Here is a 24,731-nt window from a genome sequence, read left to right as displayed (position 1 = left end):
CGTACTATTTGAGAAATATTCCACCTTCTCATCTCACATTGCACGTGCAGGACAAAATAATGGGCCAATATAACTTTTTCATGTAAACTTAATTTGCTATCACTCTTTCAGAACTCGTCACCAACAATTTACATAGGTGCGTGAGAACTACTGCTACAGTGACCTTAATGCACGTATATGTCTTGAACATGTAAAAGAATCCATCCAGCTCTATCACCACGGAGACCGACTGCCGTAAAGCGCCACAATACACTGTGCAGAGTCGTGTCCCTTAGGTGATGCAGTAACCTGTGTCTTACGTTATCATCGTTGTTACATCTTGAGTAAAGAGAGAAAAGTGCACTCGCTACTAAGAAACTTGTTTTATAGCAGCATATTGGACCATACTTTGATACCATCTGTCGTCATTTCATAGTGCCCGCCACAAACTGTCCTTATCGACACGGAATGGACTCCTGGACTCAACACAAAGAGCAGAACCGGGCACAGTTGACGGAAGCCCAGGCTTTGTAGACCGGAGCACAGGAGTGAGGGTAGGAGTCACAATTGCTCCATTTGTCGACACAAGTCGCCGGCAGCGTACGATACGGTGTTGCACCTGGCAGTGTATCGGGATGACATTACAATACTGGAGGACAACAAAATCTTACAGATCATCTACCCAGCAGCACACATTATATTATACAGTACACTACATTATACAGCCTACATGTCATACAGTACAATATGACAGTACACATCACACAGTAATCACAAAATACAACACCCCACACAACTCTCATTGTATATACTATACAACACACGATGCAATTCATTCCCCCGTCTCGAAATATCGCTACAACGGCGTTAAACTATACTTACTCGGTCATTTTTGTAAAATATCGCTATTACACGCTGTTATTATGATGTCATCATCATTTGAATACAGATTTATTTGTGCACAGAGATTCGAACCTAGGTGACAAGCAAACCCTTTATTACTCACCTACGCGCAACCCCTGAATAGAAGAATACTGCTTTCAGAGCTGGGCATATGACGTAGAAAAAAAACACACTTACCGGTAAATGGCCGGGTCGGTTGTGTTACCGCTACAGTCGTCTCGTCTGAAGGCAGAATCATGTTGACATGTTGTAAAATTATCTTAAGCGAAGAGGGAAACACATGGAGAAGAGAGGGGGAGGGGTGGGGAGCAGAAACAGTATCCATTGTCAAGGGTATACAGACTAGTCTCTCCCCGCCATGCTTGAACCTTGTTGCAATGCCACCTCCGTTATAATGCCAGTGTGTGCGAGTTGTGTCTCATGTCAACGCATTATAATGCCATGCTTCAGGTAGACCTGGAAACATATTGGCATCGCATATAGCCATGATAAAATATGACATATGTTACTGTGCAGATAGCCTTTTAGAAATATTCGCTTTTCAAAACCCTTTTCGTATTTAAAAAAATGTCATTTCTCACTGAAGAGATGCCCAAACATCTGACCGGCCTGTATGCACTGATCACTGATGTTGAGGCAGAAGCTAAACCTCTATACAGATTTGAAGCCTTTATCGTACTTGATCAACACACATTTATTAGGCACTGTTGTCGTCATACAGCGCCCGTCTTCATTCCACTTCATCAGCCATGGACTTACATCCTGTACCTAGATCTGATGTACGCTATCTCTACACATGTTGATTTAATATATTGCTTACTGAGGCCAGATATGAAACGACAATGTATACCAGGAGCATAAGTATATGGATATTCACGATACAAGACCGAACTTTTTGTGCTAAACGCAATAGTAACCTATGAACCAAAACATTGTACGTTCAAAAATAAAAAAGGTATGCAGACTCATTCTTTCAGTCCAGAATTTATGCATTTAGAGAGGGTGCTTCGTTCTCGTTTGATGTTTAACTCGGACACATGATAAATCTCCATATGAAACTCGAAAACTTTTGGTAACCTATAATGTATAGCAGGAATATCGGTGTATGGGTGTTACTGTAGCGGACTTACTACACAGGTGGCAAGTCTTGGCGCAGTACTTCCCCGCCCACTTCTGTTGTGTGTCAGACTCGCACGCCGACTTGTAGATGCTGCATGTCGATAGTTTGTCCTCACACACGGGGGCAGTTGGCGTTGGCGTCGTCGTCGGCGTTGTCGTTGCTAATACTACGAGATGGAAATTTCAGCTTGTAACTTATTGAATTAGTAAGTTTCCATGGTATTCTACGATACATCTAACTATGTGTGTGTCTTCTATACATTGTAACTTCATTACTGTGCCGTGAGTCCTGTCTTCATGTGCTGTATATATATATATATACACATGTGTGTGTATGTGTGTGTGCTGTCTGTATAGATGTAATGTGTATTGTCTGTATAGATGTAATGGGTGTTGTCTGTATAGATGTAATGTGTGTTTGTGTATAGATGTAATGTGTGTTGTCTGTATAGATGTAATGTGTATTGTCTGTATAGATGTAATGGGTGTTGGCTGTATAGATGTAATGTGTGTTGCCTGTATAGATGTAATGTGTGCAGTCTGTTTACATACACATTGTGTGTTGTCTGTATAGATGTAATGTGTGTTGTCTGTATAGATGTAATGTGTGCAGTCTGTTTACATACACATTGTGTGTTGTCTGTATAGATGTAATGTGTGTTGTCTGTATAGATGTAATGTGTGTTGTCTGTATAGATGTAATGTGTGTTGTCTGTTTTGATGCAATGTATGTAGTGTGTTTACATAGACATTGTGTGTTGTCTGTATAGATGTAATGTGTGTTGTCTGTATAGATGTAATGTGTGTTGTCTGTATAGATGTAATGGGTGTTGTCTGTATAGATGTAATGTGTGTTGTCTGTATAGATGTAATGTGTGCAGTCTGTTTACATACACATTGTGTGTTGTCGGTATAGATGTAATGTGTGTTGTCTGTATAGATGTAATTTGTGTTGTCTGTATAGATGTAATTTGTGTTGTCTGTATAGATGTAATTTGTGTTGTCTGTATAGATGTAATGTGTGTTGTCTGTATAGATGTAATGTGTGTTGTCTGTATAGATGTAATGTGTGTTGTCTGTATAGAGGTAATGGGTGTTGTCTGTATAGATGTAATGTGTGTTGTCTGTATAGATGTAATGTGTGTTGTCTGTATAGATGTAATGGGTGTTGTCTGTATAGATGTAATGTGTGTTGTCTGTATAGATGTAATGTGTGTTTGTGTATAGATGTAGTGTGTGTTGTCTGTATAGATGTAATGGGTGTTGTCTGTATAGATGTAATGGGTGTTGTCTGTATAGATGTAATGGGTGTTGTCTGTATAGATGTAATGTGTGTTGTCTGTATAGATGTAATGTGTGTTGTCTGTATAGATGTAATGGGTGTTGTCTGTATAGATGTAATGGGTGTTGTCTGTATAGATGTAATGTGTGTTGTCTGTATAGATGTAATGGGTGTTGTCTGTATAGATGTAATGTGTGTTGTCTGTATAGATGTAATGTGTGCAGTCTGTTTACATACACATTGTGTGTTGTCTGTATAGATGTAATGTGTGTTGTCTGTATAGATGTAATGTGTGTTGTCTGTATAGATGTAATGTGTGTTGTCTGTATAGATGTAATGTGTGTTGTCTGTATAGATGTAATGTGTGTTGTCTGCATAGATGTAATGTGTGTTGTCTGTATAGATGTAATGTGTGTTTGTGTATAGATGTAATGTGTGTTGTCTGTATAGATGTAATGGGTGTTGTCTGTATAGATGTAATGTGTGTTGTCGGTATAGATGTAATGTGTGTTGTCTGTATAGATGTAATGTGTGTTGTCTGTATAGATGTAATGGGTGTTGTCTGTATAGATGTAATGTGTGTTTGTGTATAGATGTAATGTGTGTTGTCTGTATAGATGTAATGTGTGTTGTCTGTATAGATGTAATGTGTGTTGTCTGTATAGATGTAATGTGTGTTGTCTGTATAGATGTAATGGGTGTTGTCTGTATAGATGTAATGTGTGTTTGTGTATAGATGTAATGTGTGTTGTCTGTATAGATGTAATGTGTGTTGTCTGTATATATGTAATGGGTGTTGTCTGTATAGATGTAATGGGTGTTGTCTGTATAGATGTAATGTGTGTTGTCTGTATAGATGTAATTTGTGTAGTGTATTTACATATACATTGTGTGTTGTTTGCATAGATACAATGTGTGTTGGGTGTATACATGTAATGTGTGTTGTGTGTACATATACATTTGTTGGTCTTACCTGTAGTGGTTGAGAAATGAGGTTCTACAGCTATACTGTCATCTCGACTGTTCACACCTGTCGTGTAAAATGTATGTTTCAAATGTTTCCAAGGACGAAAAGGACGATACGTCATGATTAAGGTGTTTAAAAGCACTATTAGAATTCCAAAAGCACACTAATCAATTATAATTCCATCTGTGGTGTAACTCATATCATATGAAAACTGTTAGGGTAGACATCATCACACAACGTTACTGTGACGACGTATGAGTTGATACCGTATATAACCATATGGTCACTGGGAAAACACTGCAACTGTCTGCTGATTGAACACTGTGAGTCGGCGTGAAGGCACAGAATCCCTCCAAGAGTGACATATGTGTGCTTCCTTTGTTGTTACTGCTTTGCATGGTATATTCAATACATTCATTTCAGCACATTTTCACTGATAGGTATTGCCATTCAATAAGAGACAACAACATACTTACGTTTGTATGCATACAACACTACCTTAAATAAAATGTAACTTACATATCACGTGACCAACCATGAGGCAGACGACTGAAAAAATCAACGTTATATAAATATAAAGATATTCCAGAAAATGTGGCGGTATGTGTTCAACTTTATACAGGGATTTTCTGCACTTTGTCCACTTCTCTGCTCCTGGGTGTTAGGTTCCGGAATTAACCGAGTGGATCCGATTGGAACAACGTGTTGTATCGGAAGGGAGGTAACTGTAATTGTCCAATCACTCCAACACTTGACATGACATGTCTAAAATATTACAGGGGCTTTGAGAACGGTATGGTTCTGATACAGCTAATGTTCGCTGCTTCCAGCCCAACACAAATTATAAAATAATGCATATTTTACGGTACTAAATCCGTACTGGAGCTTGTGTGGTTTCATCACTACAGACACTCTTAAATCGTTACCTGCAAGTTGGTAGGAATTCATACTGGCAGTGTGGATAGCCTTATCATCTAAGACTCTAAATACTGGCCTATATTCAGCCCACGTTCATTGATAGCCCCACGCGTTGCTGATTACACCTGAGATATGAACGTAACGTGTCTAGTCGCCCACACTTGAGAAACCTATCTATGAGTGTCCTGCAGGCAGAATGTCAGCAGCCCTCGGAGACGGCCATTGATGTGTTCCTGTGCTGTAACACATGTCTCTTACCTTTGGATGGAAATTGATAATCTACTCTGATCGCCATCCATAAGCAGGAGTATCGCTGGGTAAAGACGATAAACAAGTAAGAGTGGGTGAGTGAGTATGATTTTACGCCGCTTTGAAGAATATTCCAGTAATATCACGAGTAGGGACACCAAACATGGCTCTGTGGGTTACACTTCTCTCATTTATGTCATAGGTCGACTTTACCAAATATTTAAGTCTTGAAGTTCTCTTGTCTGTGCCACAGGTCGAATGTCTACGTTATAGTTCACGCACGGGACAACACAACCCAGATAGCACGCTGTGAGGTCGTACGTTTCATTTAATGTAGATCAAGGAACTATATATAGTGGATGACGTAAACTTAAACTTACAGGCAGGTTAAAGAACGAATGTGGAACATACGAGGTGAAGCTGTTTGGTGCCGTATGTCGCGCTTTTTTAAATCTTGGTAAACAGAGCATATCCAGTTGTACGTGAAACTTTGGTAAACAGAGCATATCCAGTTGTACGTGAAACGTTGGTAAACAGAGCATATCCAGTTGTACGTGAAACGTTGGTAAACAGAGCATATCCAGTTGTACGTGAAACGTTGGTAAACAGAGCATATCCAGTTGTACGTGAAACGTTGGTAAACAGAGCATATCCAGTTGTACGTGAAACGTTTAGAAACATATGCACAATACAAAATTTTCTGACGTCAGACATACTGGTTTGCTAGTAACAACGACAACAAGGAGGGAGGTACAAGTCAGCCAGATATGGCTCACCACCCCAACACGCCGTTTTACTAATGATAGCGTATACATCACATATACACTTCCTACGGTCAGTTCAATACCATATTGAAACACAAGGGACGTAGTATGAATACCGTATGGCACTTTATGGACATAGTATTGCGGCGTGTTGATTCCTAAACTGAACCGTTAGCCGGGAATCAGTCCGTCAAAGAAATAGGTGTGAATACAGACAACACAAAATGTGATTAATTAACAACTGTATTCTAAAATTACTAAGACGATTAATCAGTACATATGTATTTCTAAGGCAGTACAAGATAGAGTGTCAGTACAGGATGCCATACAAGAGCAGTGATTGTAACAGACGATGGTGGGAATATTCACCTCTCTGTAACAGCAATCAGACCATCAGAGAATGGACAGAGATTGTACGAGCGCTTTATACAATTTCATTGACGCGGGAGTAAAATACACCGTGCTTTTGAATACACATAAATGAATGAATGATATTTCACACCAAGAACAGGAAGTATGAATCAGGGAATACGAACCTTTTAGCATAGAAATTATTTCAAGCTAAACAAAAGAATTTTATTTGTAGCCAATGGATATGTGTTGCCGTGGTCTCTTGTCGTATTCTGCTGCTGCCAGACAGTGATGACATGGTGCATCACGACACAGCCGATTGCGCCTGACCCTAATCAGCCCCATTGTACAGCCATCAACTAACGCTGAGCGTTGCCACTGCTTGTCACTCAAACATGCTTCTTTGTGCTACAATGGAACCAGAATTCCGAGCCGTACAGAGCAAGCGGTTTTATCACAAGACTATCCCAGTTTCATTTTGAGGCTTCATGCAAACAGAAACAGCAATATTACAGTGACACTCCATCAAGCAGGGAAAACGACAATCATATGAAGCGGGTTTGGGCATGTCCAGATTAAGGAATCATGTAACAGAGTGATGTTATATTGTGAACATGTTCCAAACAGATTTCTCCAACTAACGGTGGTCGGCATGGCACACGAAATGTATGGGGCACATGTCATGCCTTTCCACTATTGCCGCCATGTGCTTGCAAACGTATCTAATTACCAGTTTAGTGTCATGCTCTCGACCCACCACACCCTAATGCTAGTACTTAGTGTGCGTTTATCTACCCATTTAATAACGACATGGGGTGGTGAGGTAGCCTAGTGGTTAATGCATAATGCATTCTCTCGTCACGTTGTCCAGGGTTCGATTATGGGCACAAGGTGTGAAGCACATTTCTGTTGTCCCGCCATGATATTGCTGGAATATTGCCCAAACCGACGTAAAACCCAACTCACTCACTCACTCACCCACTAGTAAACAAATGCAGAGTAAACAACGTTTATCAAGAACCAAAAAGGACCACCAACTTTACTTCGTTACTTAAGTAGTTGTTCGACTAAAATATATAGAAAACACGCGGCCATGACAAGCACAACACTTGGTTGTTAGTCATGTTTATTATTTAATTTGCTGTAACCATATATGGTGCAGTTGACTCTCTGCAATTAAAACATGTGACGGTCAGATAGTATTACACGTCCCTATAATCCACAGTGCGTCATGTAGGCAGACAAAATGGTTTCATTACCATTATGGGGACGATCTGTGATGCCAATTAATTTTGCAATATTGTTGCAATATTACTGGGTTATTACTAAACACGTCTTATGACAGAACTGTCTCCCTGTTGGAGTGTGGCACGTAGCTCTACTACATCTGCATTCATCAGAATGCCATTTCAGGTCGAGGGCGGGCCCTTATCAATTCACAATCACGTGGTCAGCTGTGACTGTTATTGTTTATATCAGACAATACGCTGCACGTGTTGATGTATTTTCATACCTCTTTGTATAAGGTGTGTGTTTTGCACATTTCATATATACATTCATTTTTCATTTTCAAAACCATTCCAAAGATATCAATATCTATTAACATTCATATTATCTGTTTGGAATCCATTAATATTCTACCTGAATAATTAATAGTCTGTTCAGGTTTCCGTCTTCAATGTGCTTTAATGATACGGCGTGACTTCAGGTCTGACTCGTTGACTTGGTTGATGAATCGCGCAGTTAGAGGTTTATGGCGTCAGTCACTAGATTGTCTGGTCTAGACGCCATCATTCACAGACCGCGCTGACACAGTTGAAAAATGCAAAACAAGCAGGCTGAAACTTATGATGTATGTGCAAGACACATCAGCCATTTACACGCCAGGTTATCATTAACACGAACAAGTTTACCGAAAACAATGGCAATGCTACTATGTAAGCTGTGTTTACTTCATTTTTTAGAAAAATGGTTCAGAGAGCTTATGTGTGGGTGGCTGGTCCTAGCTGAAGGTATTGATATCAGTCTTGTATGAACAGAGACTGTTTTCTTGGTGATGATGTCACACTGCCACCATTCCCACTGACTGGTGAATGGGTGAGTTGAGTTGAACCCGGAATGACCTATTCCAGTTGTGACAGGACTTACCAGCATAATGTGTAATGGACCCCCACCCCCATCCCCACCCCACACGCACACACCCCCCACCCCCATCCAATCCTGCACTGTAGTAAAAACCCACAAGCACAGACATGATGCTGACAAACACAAAAGCATATATAACCGTGTCGAACCGGGATTCAAACTAGCGCTCAAGGTTCTGGTCTGCCAAAGGGACGCCACTCGGTGAATTGCGGGGTGTTGAAGGACTGGGCTACCTGTGTTCAACGCGTGACTGTTGGCATATGCAGCCACCTCGTATACAGCCTCTATAATGGTAAATTTCGTTGAACGTTCCTTTCAATAAATATTTGATGTATATGAAAAGTGTCCACCCAGTAAATGTCTAAGATGGGGTTGTCTACACCACTAGTGACACCCGGCAGTATGGACTACCCAAGGAACATATCAGAGTGAATGTTGGATTCGAACCTTCTATAATGAGGCCCCGGGCCAACGACTACTCGCGCCACCATGTAACTGTTCTTAACGCTGAGCCGACGTTCACCTCACAATTCCAGCTTTCCCCATCTCCTCTCTTATTGTTGAAACATGTCATATAAGTCACTTCCGTGACACCCAACTTCTCCAATATTCCTAACCCATTTCAGTGTCTACGCAATATCCGATAGTTTTATCGGTTGCAGACAATATTGATTTTGCTACGAATCAAAATTATCTACGTGTACATAACTAAATGATTCCAATGACGATATAAACGCTGAATTAATTCGAGGTCGTTTGGGTCGTACATGCCATTGAAACAGCAGAAGTCGTACACAGCTTTCAGCCGGTGCTGTAGTGACAACTGAGTCATATTGATCCAGTTGTAACAGGTGTCTATGGTCGTCACTCTCCCACTGCCGTAACTCAAACACACATATAAACTCTCCCTCTCTTCACTCCGGGACGGAATAACTTGGAATCTACATTGCAGGTAGGACACAATTTCTACACACAAGTTTTGGTTGTGTTTCTGTCATTCTTGTGCTGCTTTGTTGTGTTGTTTTGTTGTTATTGTAGAGTCGCAAAGCTTTGCTTCAACTATCGCTGACGTGTACGGGCGTACATATGCTACACAATAGTGTCGAGGTGACCACAGTTCGGCAAAATACTCCTTACATGTGAACTGATAGTATCATATGGTAATACCCGTGTAAATGTCTAAACTACCGTATAACTTAAACATAATGACATGCCAATTAAGCGACCGTATTCAGTGAAAAACCTCCAATGAACGCACATTATAATTCTCTCGTTTTAACTTGATTCAGCAAGCAGATGTTTCTTGCTTTGTATCAATGATATTGTTATTGTTGATTTTCCTCTACGGTAAACGTGTAACTGCATTCAGACTCGCTGTGGAATCTCTAGCTCTTGGCGTGTAGTGTGTGTTGTGTTTGTGTACATGACGTATATGTACGTGGACACATAAAATATATGCATTTACCAGGTTTGGCGTTATGTAACAATCAGTTACAGCGAATAAGGCATCTTCCGTGTATTATGACCTACACCTTCATATATATGTATAAGATAATCGACTGATATCCCAGCTGTTAGACGCTGAATATTCATCCACGCCCCTACCGCAGTGGGGAAGATATGCCCGACTGCAGTGTGTGGCAATACCCAGAGCGGACGGCGAGCGGAGAACCGATGGCGCCACTGACATCAGCTATAGATAGTAATTAAATGCAGTTATGTCTGTTCCTATTGTGGGGGTTCATTGTGAGAATATTGATTTACTAAATATAACCTGTATTAATTATGTGAAATACCTGTCCATTATACTGAATATTGGATTATGATGGCCGGTACAGAATGATTACACCAATCGCTGGTTCTCTATGTCGATTACAGGTTAATTATACTGATTACAGGCTCATATTAGTGTGCGTGCGTGGGTGCGTGCATCACATGTATGTATGTATGTATGTATGTATGTATGTGTGTGTGTGTGTGTGTGTGTGTGTATGTATGTATGTATGTATGTATCTATGTATGTATGCAATGCGCATTATTTCATTGTAACTTTGCAAGATGTTTCTCATGTTATTCATGCCGTGTTATTGTGTTCGTTATCGTGCTATGAATGTAACAGAAAGTTTCTGTATGTATGTATTTCATGCTTATAAAATGAGAGCAAAAAACTCAGGTAATTTTTCTTCAAACCACATACAATTGTATTTCTCCATTTTAAACATATACAAAGGTAACTATATATGTTTATATTACAATATTATATTTATGCGGGCAAAGATATGTAACAAATAACACATGTATTATTAATAAGTATGCCTTATAAACCGTACCTGTATTTGTAAAGAAAGGCATTTATGTTGTATATGGGCCTGTGGCCCACATGTGCATTATATCATAGTAGGTTTGCAAGATAAGATAAAACTTTAATATCCCAAGAGAAATTTGTCTTAAGGATTACACTAGATCACAGAATACATGGTTGAGATAACCGATAACAGTAACCTATAAAATAAGTTAATTATAGCATTCGTTAAAACATAATACATGTATACAATTAACATGCATTGTACATGGCAAACGTAAAATTGACAATCACAAAAAGGATGAAAAAATATTTTAAAATAAATTATTAGCACATTCGTTGTAAAGTCTAATGCTCGTTGGTATGAAGGACTGTCGAGCGTCACGCTCTATTGAGTACTGCCGTCACGTGTTATACGTTGTGACAGAATAATGACTACTGTCACGAACTGTCTGGTTGTACTACGTGATGTCCCACTATAACAAGTACTGCCTTATTATATCATACATTTATCGCTATAATGAGTAACTAATTATGAGATGAGGTGTTGAGCAGCTATATCAATTACTTCCTTAACATATCACTTATTGCACGGCTATAACAAGTATTGCCTTATTATATCACGTATCGTTACGTTACAACAAGTACTACCTTATTATATTGAACAAGTAACGCCTTATTATGTAATGTATTGTCTCACTATTGGTTCAGCTAATACAGAATGTAAGTTCGCCTGTATGTTCGCCTGCTGATTTTATAACGCCAACTCTATGTGTATCAACTTTCTCTCCCAAGTATTGCCACATAACATCGAAAACGGTTGAGCTGCAATATGTTTAATCATTCAAACTTATTAGATTCCAGCGTATCCAGTCTGATAAAAAGCCACACCCATCTCGGTAGGGGTTGGATGCCCAACATGGCTACAATGTGAAAACGTGTAGTCTCTCCCAACCTTCCAGTCATATTGTTGGAATATTGATTAGTGAGGCGTTAAATCTCACTCACTCACCCAACCCACTCACTCACTCACTCACTCACTCACTCACTCACTCACTCACTCACTCACTCACTCACTCACTGCAAAATTCATACTGTTTCACAACACATATTCACTGGGTGATTAGCCACATACAAATAGCAAATAACCCTCCACTCAATTTTTGTTGTAATTATCGTGTCTAGATGCCGCAGTGAAGTGTTGTTGAGTGATGTGCTCGCGCGTGCTGCTTAAACGCAGGTCATGAATGATTCATTCTGTTAAAATGACCGTGGATCGTGGTTACATTCCTTATCTTTCTGTGTAATAACTCAAAAAAGTGTCAGAACTACTACTACTACTACTACTACTGCTGCTGCTGCTGCTGCTGCTGCTACTACTACTACTACTACTGCTGCTGCTATTACTACTACACTACCCCTACCACCATCACTACTACTAGTAGTACTACTGTTACCATCACTCCCATTTCCACTACTATTAATACTTCTGCTACTACTTACTGCTGCCAGTACTACTACTACTACTACTACTACTACTACTAGTAATACTACTGCTGCTACTATTACTATCACTACTGCTGCTGCTGCTGCTGCAGCAACAATTGCTTCTGCTACAGATTCTTTCATTATAACTACCACTACACCTCCCACTACTGCTACAGATTCTTTCATTATAACTACCACTACACCTCCCACTACTGCTACAGATTCTTTCATTATAACTACCACTACACCTCCCACTACTGCTACAGATTCTTTCATTATAACTACCACTACACCTCCCACTACTGCTACAGATTCTTTCATTATAACTACCACTACACCTCCTCCTACTGCTAGTGCAGCTATTCCTGCCAGTACTATTTCTTGTTTGCTAATACAACCACTACACCTCCCACTACTGCTACTGCAGCTATTCCTGCCAGTACTATTTCTTGTCTGCTAATACAACCACTACACCTCCCACTACTGCTACTGCAGCTATTCCTGCCAGTACTATTTCTTGTTTGCTAATACAACCACTACACCTCCCACTACTGCTACTGCAGCTATTCCTGCCAGTACTATTTCTTGTTTGCTAATACAACCACTACACCTCCTCCTACTGCTAGTGCAGCTATTCCTGCCAGTACTATTTCTTGTCTGCTAATACAACCACTACACCTCCCACTACTGCTACTGCAGCTATTCCTGCCAGTACTATTTCTTGTTTGCTAATACAACCACTACACCTCCTCCTACTGCTACTGCAGCTATTCCTGCCAGTACTATTTCTTGTTTGCTAATACAACCACTACACCTCCTCCTACTGCTACTGCAGCTATTCCTGCCAGTACTATTTCTTGTTTGCTAATACAACCACTACACCTCCCACTACTGCTACTGCAGCTATTCCTGCCAGTACTATTTCTTGTTTGCTAATACAACCACTACACCTCCCACTACTGCTACTGCAGCTATTCCTGCCAGTACTATTTCTTGTCTGCTAATACAACCACTACACCTCCCACTACTGCTACTGCAGCTATTCCTGCCAGTACTATTTCTTGTTTGCTAATACAACCACTACACCTCCTCCTACTGCTAGTGCAGCTATTCCTGCCAGTACTATTTTTTGTTTGCTAATACAACCACTACACCTCCCACTACTGCTACTGCAGCTATTCCTGCCAGTACTATTTCTTGTCTGCTAATACAACCACTACACCTCCCACTACTGCTACTGCAGCTATTCCTGTCAGTACTATTTCTTGTTTGCTAATACAACCACTACACCTCCCACTACTGCTAGTGCAGCTATTCCTGCCAGTACTATTTCTTGTTTGCTAATACAACCACTACACCTCCCACTACTGCTACTGCAGCTATTCCTGCCAGTACTATTTCTTGTTTGCTAATACAACCACTACACCTCCCACTACTGCTACTGCAGCTATTCCTGCCAGTACTATTTCTTGTCTGCTAATACAACCACTACACCTCCCACTACTGCTACTGCAGCTATTCCTGCCAGTACTATTTCTTGTTTGCTAATACAACCACTACACCTCCCACTACTGCTAGTGCAGCTATTCCTGCCAGTACTATTTCTTGTCTGCTAATACAACCACTACACCTCCCACTACTGCTAGTGCAGCTATTCCTGCCAGTACTATTTCATGTTTGCTAGTACAACCACTACACCTCCCACTACTGCTACTGCAGCTATTCCTGCCAGTACTATTTCTTGTCTGCTCATACAACCACTACACCTCCCACTACTGCTACTGCAGCTATTCCTGCCAGTACTATTTCTTGTCTGCTAATACAACCACTACACCTCCCACTACTGCTACTGCAGCTCCATCTACCACCACTACCATCAATCACGTCATAGACGTCTTCCTCCAGTCCGCCCTTGCATAAACGGTGCCAAGGACATTTCAATACCAGACAATATTCTGCTGATGCTTCAGAATTTCATCTCTATCAGATTCTACAGGGTTTTTTATCTCACGCTGTAGACCAACAAATTACATGAGATAATTCCACAAAATGGACCATAGATATGCACCGTTCAAGCAGCAGCTAGCACAAAGACTGTTTATTCTGTGTTTAACATTTCACTCGTGGACAATTTGTGTTGAGCTGCATGAGGTACTAGCTTCAGGGCGGCTCATTCCAGACGTAGACTACAACAGTCACCAGCAATACCACGTGACCTTGTGTTTCATTGTACAATAAAGTAGGTTTAATTACAGACAATTATACATTTCCACGTCGAGGGCGATGTCACTGTTGGGCTAAATTAGCTGAAATGGGAGAATGGCTTCTATTTTAAATCATGCTATACGTTTTGTCATATCTTTTTTTTTCTCTCAGATCAGTTGACGCACTGTCTGTCCGTCTACTGGGAAACATCCCATACATCTGCCTTCGTGTCCACTTGTATATCCCTCAACCAGGGGCTTCATCCGTCAATATCACGTATATCTGCCTTCGTGTCCACTTGTATATCCCTCAACCAGGGGCTTCATCCGTCAATATCACGTATATCTGCCTTCGTGTCCACTTGTATATCCCTCAACCAGGGGCTTCATCCGTCAATATCACGTATATCTGCCTTCGTGTCCACTTGTATATCCCTCAACCAGGGGCTTCATCCGTCAATATCACGTATATCTGCCTTCGTGTCCACTTGTATATCCCTCAACCAGGGGCTTCATCCGTCAATATCACGTATATCTGCCTTCGTGTCCACTTGTATATCCCTCAACCAGGGGCTTCATCCGTCAATATCACGTATATCTGCCTTCGTGTCCACTTGTATATCCCTCAACCAGGGGCTTCATCCGTCAATATCACGTATATCTGCCTTCGTGTCCACTTGTATATCCCTCAACCAGGGGCTTCATCCGTCAATATCACGTATATCTGCCTTCGTGTCCACTTGTATATCCCTCAACCAGGGGCTTCATCCGTCAATATCACGTATATCTGCCTTCGTGTCCACTTGTATATCCCTCAACCCGTGGCTTCATCTGTCAATATCACGTATATCTGCCTTCGTGTCCACTTGTATATCCCTCAACCAGGGGCTTCATCCGTCAATATCACGTATATCTGCCTTCGTGTCCACTTGTATATCATTCAACCCGTGGCTTCATCCGTCAATATCACGTATATCTGCCTTCGTGTCCACTTGTATATCCTGCAACCAGGGGCTTCATCCGTCAATATCACGTATATCAGCCTTCATGTCCACTTGTATATCCTGCAACCAGGGGCTTCATCCGTCAATATCACGTATATCTGCCTTCTCGTCAAATTACATATCCTTCAGTCAGGGGCTTCATCCGTCAATATCCCGTATATCTGCCTTCTTGTCAAAATGTTTACCCTGCAACCATGTGATCCATCCGTCAATATCCCGTATATCTGCCCTCTTGTCAAAATGTATATCCTGCAAACATGTGATCCATCGGGGATCCAGGCTAGATCCAGCCTTTGACCACCGTTTGAGACGTCGCCTGTGATGTCGCCCGACGTCAACAGTATTCAACAGTTCATCTGGCCACACCCTTACACAGTGCATCACATCATGGCCACACGTCATACGCACATGCCTACAGTCATCCCATTGTACAAACTGCTAGTTACATTATCAGCTGGCTTTGTATTGATTACTTGTACAGGTTATTCGAGATGAATCAAAAACACGTTTTTGAAATGCCGTATGTTGAGCATGAGATACAAGTTGACTATACAAGTGTAACCTTCATTGAGTGAGTGTGTTTAGTTTTACGTCGCCTTTAGCAATATTCTACGACATCGGGGCGGGGGACACCAGAAATGGGATTCACACACTGTGATCATGCGGGGCATCGAACCCGGGTCTTCAGGTTGATGAGCAGACGCTTTAACCGCAAGGCTAACCCATCGTTCTTCTTGCCGCAACAAATTACTCAAACGACAAAAGTACATGTAATATAAGGTTTTAAAAAGTTCAGCATAAACAACAGTCGCCCCTGGTGTTAGGGACATCGACTGCGTTGTCTCAGCAGTGTGTCAACGGAATTGTCACCAGAGATTCCTGTACGTGCTACAAGTGATATGAGACCTTACACTCCAGATATCACTCATGTCACTATAGACATGCAGTAGTGATTTCCGCTATCTATGGCACAGATACCCAATTACGAGTGTATGCCACCGGAGTATTACGCCGACACCAGAGATCTGCGCCAACATCGGCGTGTACGTCACAAGAGATCCGTACATATACAATGCACAGCCGTGTCTTAAGAACCAGTCACATGTACATGTACAAGGTACAACCTCAAGTAAGCCCCAAACATATGCATCTGCCACAGACCAGTGGAGGTCCGGGGTAGAATAGGCCTTCAACAACCCATGCTGGCCATGAAAGGCGACTATGCTTGTCGTAAGAGGCGACTAACGGGATCGGATGGTCAGATTCGCTGACTTGGTTGACACACGTCATCGGTTCCCAAATGCGTAGATCGATGCCCTTGCTGTTGATCACTGGATTGTCTGGTCCAAACTTGATTATTTACAAACTGCGGCCATATAACTGTAATATTGCTGAGTGCGGCGTAAAACTAAATTAATTCACTCGTATATGCCACAGGAGATCCGCCCACATGAGTAAACCTCAGTCAAGGTATTGCTGCAAACATTGAAGTTTTCGTCTGAGTTTACCTTTTGTCATTATTATTATGGATTAGTCTAATGTTCCACAAGATGTTTAATGAGGGCCGACGGACATCCCATACTGATGAGTCAGCGATTAAAGGACACCAGCTTGAAGGTGTAGATGACGTTATACAGACAGTCAGTGCCTAGACCACAGCAAACAGAATCCATGGTCATCAAAATGACTTGGGTTACACACCATCTTGTGGTGTATTTTAGTCGTGCCAGTTGCACAAGTCTCTAAGGTTAAATATATAGTTTAAACGATAATTTCTGAAAGAAAATATAATATCCCTCTAACAGACTGGCGTCCTGTCCGCTTATCTAGAAATCCTCTTTAAAGTATTGAATGCACTGTACTCCTTGGAGCAAGGCTAGACAGAAGCTGTCTGTTTCACTTTGACTAGTCGGTGTTCGAGGTTCACCTGGCTACTTGCATTACTTGCTAAACAGTATCGACTACCTATGGTGTACAGGAACAAGAGACGGGTTCATTTCCTTTGTTCATTTCCGGGAGCTGAATCTCCTCACACTGACAACGATTAACATGACACTTAATGAACAGGTGCGCTGACGGTCGTAAATGATGCTTCCTCTGTCTTTGAGAGCCTTGACGAAATGTGGAGATCACTGGAAAGCCTTTATGTGCCATAGACAGACTTGAGAGCCTTTTAGAGCCATAGACTACATCAGAGAGCATTGGAAATCCCCGAAGGACCATGATAAACCTGACAGTGTCTTCGAGGGAGGATTTGAATATGACGAGCAAGTTGAGAGTCGGTAATTTTCCCCCATAGAACACATCTGGGTCTTCCCTTGGCACAGGTTCACGAATATTGGCTGTATAGCAGGAATGGTGTTTATTCCCTAATCCAGTATCACGTCACCCCTTTATCCTGTTTCAATAATAGCAGGAAATAACAAAGGAATGACCTCGACTATGTTTCTGTATGGCCGAACGGCTGGCAAGTTTCCGTATAGTGCGCTTTGACTGGACGACACACGGCACTCAGTAGTAGTCCATATTGTATGGAAACAAGTGGACTTCGTGGAGTTTCTGAATTAAATTTGTCTAGACAAATTGAGATCAGCGAGTTAGTTCGTGTAAATCTGTGTTTCCTAAACAACTATTCGAGCTTTACATTCTTAGTTTCGGACGCTACGCATGCGCACTTGTAACCGGATATGAGCTCTTGACAAAAGGTGGTTGATACCGAAGCCGGTGGTAACTCTTTTGTTGAAAAATACCACGGCGAGTGAGTTGGACGAGGGAAGAACGACGCCGCGCTGATCACAGACAGTCAGCACTTTGGTGAATTCGGCCTGCAATGGTCAAGCAAGGACGAGCCTGGCATTCTTATTACAAATTGGCAAGGGGTTGAATAGTCCAGTGAAGCCTCCTGTCTAGGATGTTTTTCACCCATCCGTGCTGCTCGTTAATGTGGAAAGACTCACTGACTTGGTAGATGCATTTCATCTTATACAAACGGTGTAAATGAGTGCTCATGGTGTCAATCACTAGATTGTCTAGCCAACAGATGCAGCGTTAAACAACACACGCAAGTAAATATTCAACCTAGGGGGTTGATTCCCATATTAAAATGGCATTACATGTATGCGATCATGTTTTACAATCTGAGAATCGATCTGTCTCAGCACATTCATCTTTCATCGGTTATTGATAAACAATGATCAAAGCAGAAATAGTGTGCAAATATTTGCGCAACATAGATCTTGTTTCAGACACGCCATTAAAGTCAGAACAGAAGAAACGTTCAAAGAGAGACTATAGTCATCCGCTGCTCTAATATCGCGCGTAGAACATTATCAGTGATGTAAATAGAACATAAGTAAACTTTATCCGCATATAACAGTGATGACCGACTCGGGTGTATATTGAAGACTGACAATTATCGATTTACTAAGTGTACAATATGTCAATGGTCGTTTGTATAACCATCGATGGCGTTCCTATTGGACTTGATGTACCACGATTCGTGTGACTTGATATTTTGTAAGTTATTTTGGTGTTAGCAGCTTATCACAGTTGTCGTGATATAGCATGGTATTGATTAAATCTTGAACGTATGTCCATGTTAGTGAAACAAAGTATCAGTGTTAAGCCCCAGCATGTTCGTGTAATAAACAAAGGCGTTGGTCATGTGTTATTGCCATTTGAACTGTAAATTACGTTTGTACCATGACTCAAAAAAATACTAGATTCTGATTGGTTGTTCAGAAATATCAGACGGCATCAGTTCTGGATTGACGCCATCTGATTTTAGGCCGTTTCATCGCGCATGAACAAGTCTTATTGTGAGAACTACTTCCTTTTGACCACAATGATGGTGGGTCAAAACAACAACTCCATGGATTTTGACGCTGACTCAGGAATTTGCCACATAGATCTATGCAGTTCGAAATTTTTGGATTGAACATGCGTCTGATTTCACGGCGCTTCACTACGCATGTATATACAAGACTGCCGCACTACTTTAGCTTGACCACCAACATGACTGATATGAACACAACAGACGTGCTGATAAAAAAACCCATTTATTCAAACTCAAAAAATACAATTTTATGATATTTCCTCTACAGTTCTATGGGAATTTCACTATCATATTACCCTCTATTATAAAAACATTCAATTACAATACACAGCCCCTAACATAAACAATATGTAACACATAAATCAGAATGCCTTGCCAAAATACACCCCTATCTATACAAAATTGTGCAGCAAAACGTTAGTAAACATTTAGCTATCTGGAATACGGTATACTTGTTTCCATTTAGAATGGGAAATTCGCAAGATAACTGTTCTGATTTATGCTACTCATACTCCATCATGTCACAATAATTTAAAGGGGCACTGATGCGGAGCGACTAATGGCCGACGGTCTAATTACGCAACCAAACTGCAAATTGGTCAGCGCCCGCTCCCTCGACCGTGACGGACAAAGGGACTGGGCTCCTGTCCATATTAGCAGAATTTCTTCGCTAATTATTTCAAAATATCCATGGTATTCCTTGTCAGATCGTAACAAAATATCCCAGCAGTGTAGTTTTTTCGGATGCTTGGATGGTATAGTGACTGAACCAATTTGATCCTATTTCTGTGTTTTAACCTCGATATCTAATCATGTTACGTGAAAATCTGATATCTACAGGCACGTAGCAAGCCACTTGTTTCAGTCCGAAAGATTGCAAAGCTTTATATTTAGATAGTTTTGAGTGTTGGTTCAGCTGTGATAGCAAATATCATACGTAAATTTTGGTAGCTATGGTAGCTACCCTGGTTTATTATTTATGATAATAAAAACACACAGTTGATTTATTGGAATTCGTAAACTAAAAACGATGACTTTGCCTTTGGTAGAGAAATCTGAAAGTTTTCTTACTAAAAAAAAAAGCTTATAACACCTATTTACCTAAGTACACAGCAAGTGCCTGTATGTATTCCTTATGTAACGAAGTTCCGTTGGTATCCTCAAAACAGCTGCGGCCCATAAGTGTTTTCAGGCTGTATGCGACACAGATATTACATCTTCCTTGCTGTAACTCACGTTTGATGGTGTAAACCTACACATGTTGTCACCATTCACTTAATGGTCAGTTAATGAATTTATAACAGGTATAATTAGTAGTAACACCACTTCGGTTACTCAGCAAAGGTTCCCATTTGGCATTTCTTCTGTCTGGAGTAAATACTCAACATTATAAATTCAGGTCTGTAAAGGCAAATGTATTGTTTTGATTGCTCATTATTGGTTAACTAAATTACTTAGAATGGCGGACATCATACAATATCAGGTTTTCACCAATGTGAAAGACATGAAACGATGTGTTACTTTTTCGCAAATTAGACTGTTGTAAGACACACAACACAGAGCAGGATTATTTACCAGCTGCAGATGAATGGAATACGATTTCCTTTATGTGGATATTGATGGATACATTCCTGAACAAGGTAGTAGCCTGACATTGTTGCTATAAAATTAGTCTGTTTTACATTCATTATTTGCATTTTGTTTTAATTTATTTGTTGTAGCATTCAGCAGAATCTATATAACAGAAAACACACACTAGATCGTGTATGTGTGTGAAATAGGATCTACATTGGCAATCTATACAATGCATAAATGTTGCTATATGTTAGAAATTTACTATAAGTATAAGCAGACCGTGTGTTCTTTTATTAATTTTCAAAATCATACAAATATGACAATAAGCTAATTAGGGTTATGAGACAAAATATAGAGACGTACATTGGCTTCGTTATTTTTCCGTCCTGATAGTTTTTTATCATTTCTACCACTGGCAGATGATTAACGTTCAGAGTGTTTCATTTGTTTCCATAATACATTTGTAATGACGTAAAAATGACTTCTCCTTAGTTGTTCTGTCTATAATTAAACTATGAATTGCGCATACGGACTGCGTAGCAGAGGTCACGAACCAGTCACGAATTCTGGGATATCATCCGGGTACTTACGGTTGAAAAACAATAACAAAAGTTTTCACCAGTCCGCGGAAATTGCTCCGCGTCAGTGCCCTTTCTATATGTAAAAAATTGAACCACCGGAGTTCTGCTCTGCCATCATCCCCGCAAGGCAGTCAGTGTTACGTTCGTACACTTTGAGAAAAGCTTGGCCTCAATACATCCATGATGAAAAGTTAGTCGCATGTACACACATTTTGACAACACGGCACTCTTTTGCCGCATGCCGGGGTGGAGGCAAGTACATGAAAGCACAATCGACCGTCGCCGACCGTAAAAATCAACAGTTTCTGATACAGATCGTAGGTCTATCACAAAAGGATCTATTCTTCGATTCCGGAGGGTTCTGATTCGACATCCAGTCAAGTATTTTCCACTTTCACGTCAAATTTAAAACTTTCGTAGAATGTAAACACTGTCGTCCGCCATTTCAAACTGTTGTAACCAAGGGGGTAGAGTATCACGGCAAACAAAACAATAGGCTGGTTTCAGCCGTTGCGATGATAAACACAAACTCTTAGGCATATTACATTACTTCATTGAATAAACAGTTGTTTGTTTTCTTTAGACAGAATATTTTTTATTATGAAATGTTTAAAAAATGGGAAAGGCACCAACCACTCCCTTCACAGACTAGATTAACTCGCCTCTCATCCTTTCATCATGGGTCATGGTAGAATGGTGTAGCTCCTAATTAGAGTACTTCAATTAGTGTGTCATGTACAGTGTTCCGTATAGCTGGTAATATAGTATTCTGTATTCGGTATTCTGTGTCATGGCTGGTGGCATATTGTGTTATATAATATCATATGTTTAGCGGTATTCTGTGTCATATAGTATCTTGTGGATGGTCGTGTACAATGTTACATAATATCCTGTGGCTAGCGGCATGAGGACCTATGAGGACGAACATATAGGGGTTCATATTTTTATACTATGCCCTAGGGCAAACAAATCTCTTTGGGCATGGTGACGTGACGTCATGAAGAATGCTATAACGTCATGTTTATTCTGTGACGTTGCGGTGTACATGCGGCGACAGCCTATGTTTAAAAATCTAAGATGATTCGGTGAAAGATCAAAAGCGCCGACAATGTCCACTTTTTGCATTTCGTCACAATGTGTTGGCATCACTGTTCAGTTCTAGTTTGTCTAGTTTGAATTACGTCACAATGATGTCACGATGTATGTCAGTTGCCATCGCCTCCTACAGCCACCCACAGTAAACTACTCCGCTGCATCCCGCGTCTTGGAGTGCAGGTGCGTCACGCAGCTGGTAGGAACATTTCGGTTATGTTTCCGGACGGAAAAAATGTCGCATAGTTCGACTCACAATTTTACAGGGACATAATATCGTTCGTAATGCTTACAATCCCCCAATGCAATCGTGGAATGTCTCTTGACCACTCAACTTCCTCTGGTTGTACTGATCTAAATTTACGTTGGTAGTAGAAATGCGACTTTCACATTGCCACATATGTTTACGTTAATCACAGAAAATATTTAATCCGAAAGTTAACGTCACCAAATTGTTTATCATTTGTTTCTATGGTACCATTCGTCTAAACGCAGGGAGGCAGATACGTCAAAAGAACAGCCCCTCGGTTAGCCCTGAGCGAGGATTCTTAATTTAGGTCACGACACCGTCGTTTGTTTTCTGTCTTAGACTAATCGAAAGTATCCTTAGAAAGTATTAAATTTTGGCATCATAGAAAACAAATACAGTTCCTTCTACCACCACATATGGTGTAATAAAGCACGCTTTCGCCCTGAACTATTATAGTTAAAGCACGAGGACGCTCGTGCCTAAATATATCCCTCGTTCTCGCTTGGAACTGCCAACAGCAAAACGACGGAGGTCACTGACACACATTTTACAAATATAGACACGTCACTGAACAACACAAATGACGTCACTATTGAGAGTAACGACATTCGACCTTGACCTTTGCTCATACTTCCAGTCGCCATTGTTTTCAGCGATTAACAACGTTAGACTTCAAGTCGATATTTTCATTGCTGTATGTTGTCATTTATGGTACAATTGTTATGGGTGGCACAGGCAGGAAAATGCATAATGGCACAGGCACATGTGACGAATGTGAGCCAGATATATGGTCAATACTGAACCCAAGTTCGAACGAGCCGTAGGTGAGCTGAGCTACTGAGCTTACTTGATAATGGCCCGTCGTCAAGCATTTTGCGGGCATTTTCAAGTTACGGTGTCCCGCTCATTTCTGATAACGTGCGGTTGTTTTAATGATAATTCTATCCATTTTAGCCATAATGTGTTATAGTATCATGTGACTGGTGGTATGCTGTGTTATAGTATCATGTGACTGGGGGTATACTGTGTTATAGTATCATGTGACTGGTGGTATACTGTGTTATAGTATCATGTGACTGGTGGTATACTGTGTTATAGTATCATGTGACTGGTGGTATACTGTATTATAGTATCGTGTGACTGGTGGTATACTGTATTATAGTATCATGTGACTGGTGGTATACTGTTTGATAGTGTTATAGTATCATGTGACTGGTGGTATACTGTGTTATAGTATCATGTGACTGGTGGTATACTGTGTTATCGTATCATGTGACTGGTGTATACTGTGTCATATAGTATCATGTGACTGGTAGTATACTGTATTATAGTATCATGTGACAGGTGTATACTGTGTCATATTATATCATATGTCTGACCATATACTAGTGAGCATTATGATGTAAGATTGGCAATATACTGGGTCATATGGCGGCCTATGGTTGGCTGCACAGTGTGGGCAGTGTATGTACAAGCTATTAGCAAGGTGGGAGCTACACTTTGTTTTCTTTTCTTGCTAAATCATGGCGGCGGTTTTCAATCTGTGTGTCAGCATATGTACATGATATAGACAAGGCGGAGGCTGCAATACGTGTCAAAGTGGTTGGATAATTACTCGAATGAGTCAGATTGTGAATATCATCTCGACTTCCACAGCCATTGAGGAGACACACCACTAACAATCCCCGCACAACTAGCGCATGGACAGAATTAGCTGGCTTTT

The 24,731-nt window shown here is 40.8% G+C and overlaps 2 protein-coding genes across 2 annotated transcripts in view; one reads left to right on the top strand and one right to left on the bottom strand.

Annotated features, from left to right (window-relative positions):
* Positions 1–347: 347 nt before the first annotated feature.
* LOC137258928 (uncharacterized) lies at positions 348–5,203 on the bottom strand. Its single transcript, XM_067796623.1, has 6 exons — positions 5,177–5,203; positions 4,770–4,799; positions 4,257–4,313; positions 2,013–2,168; positions 1,060–1,104; positions 348–598 (listed from the first exon to the last, which is right to left on the bottom strand). Exons 1-6 carry the CDS (start codon positions 5,196–5,198, stop codon positions 462–464), a joined length of 447 nt encoding a protein of 148 aa, XP_067652724.1. The 5' UTR covers positions 5,199–5,203; the 3' UTR covers positions 348–461.
* Positions 5,204–9,442: 4,239 nt separating this feature from the next.
* Positions 9,443–24,731, top strand: part of LOC137257857 (phosphatidylinositol transfer protein 3-like) — a 31,119-nt gene continuing 15,830 nt past the window's right edge. Inside the window, exon 1 of the mRNA XM_067795340.1 lies at positions 9,443–9,629. The gene's annotated coding sequence lies outside the window, so the exon portion shown is untranslated. The remainder of the gene's footprint in view (positions 9,630–24,731) is intronic.

This window comes from Haliotis asinina, chromosome 12 (genome assembly GCF_037392515.1).
Source record: "Haliotis asinina isolate JCU_RB_2024 chromosome 12, JCU_Hal_asi_v2, whole genome shotgun sequence".
NCBI classification, from domain to species: Eukaryota; Metazoa; Mollusca; class Gastropoda; order Lepetellida; family Haliotidae; genus Haliotis; species Haliotis asinina.
The sequence above is the reverse complement of the archived record's forward strand: the minus strand, read 5'-3'. Positions and strand labels throughout refer to the sequence as shown.

What these genes read in the sequence shown, in the direction of transcription:
- LOC137258928 (XM_067796623.1), bottom strand. Translation starts at nt 5,198, where the DNA reads ATGAATTCCTACCAACTTGCAG. An exon ending in GAATTCCTACCAACTTGCAG is followed by an intron (nt 4,800 to 5,176) that starts GTAACGATTTAA and finishes TGATTTTTTCAG; the next exon opens with TCGTCTGCCTCATGGTTGGT. An exon ending in CATGGTTGGTCACGTGATAT is followed by an intron (nt 4,314 to 4,769) that starts GTAAGTTACATT and finishes TTTACACGACAG; the next exon opens with GTGTGAACAGTCGAGATGAC.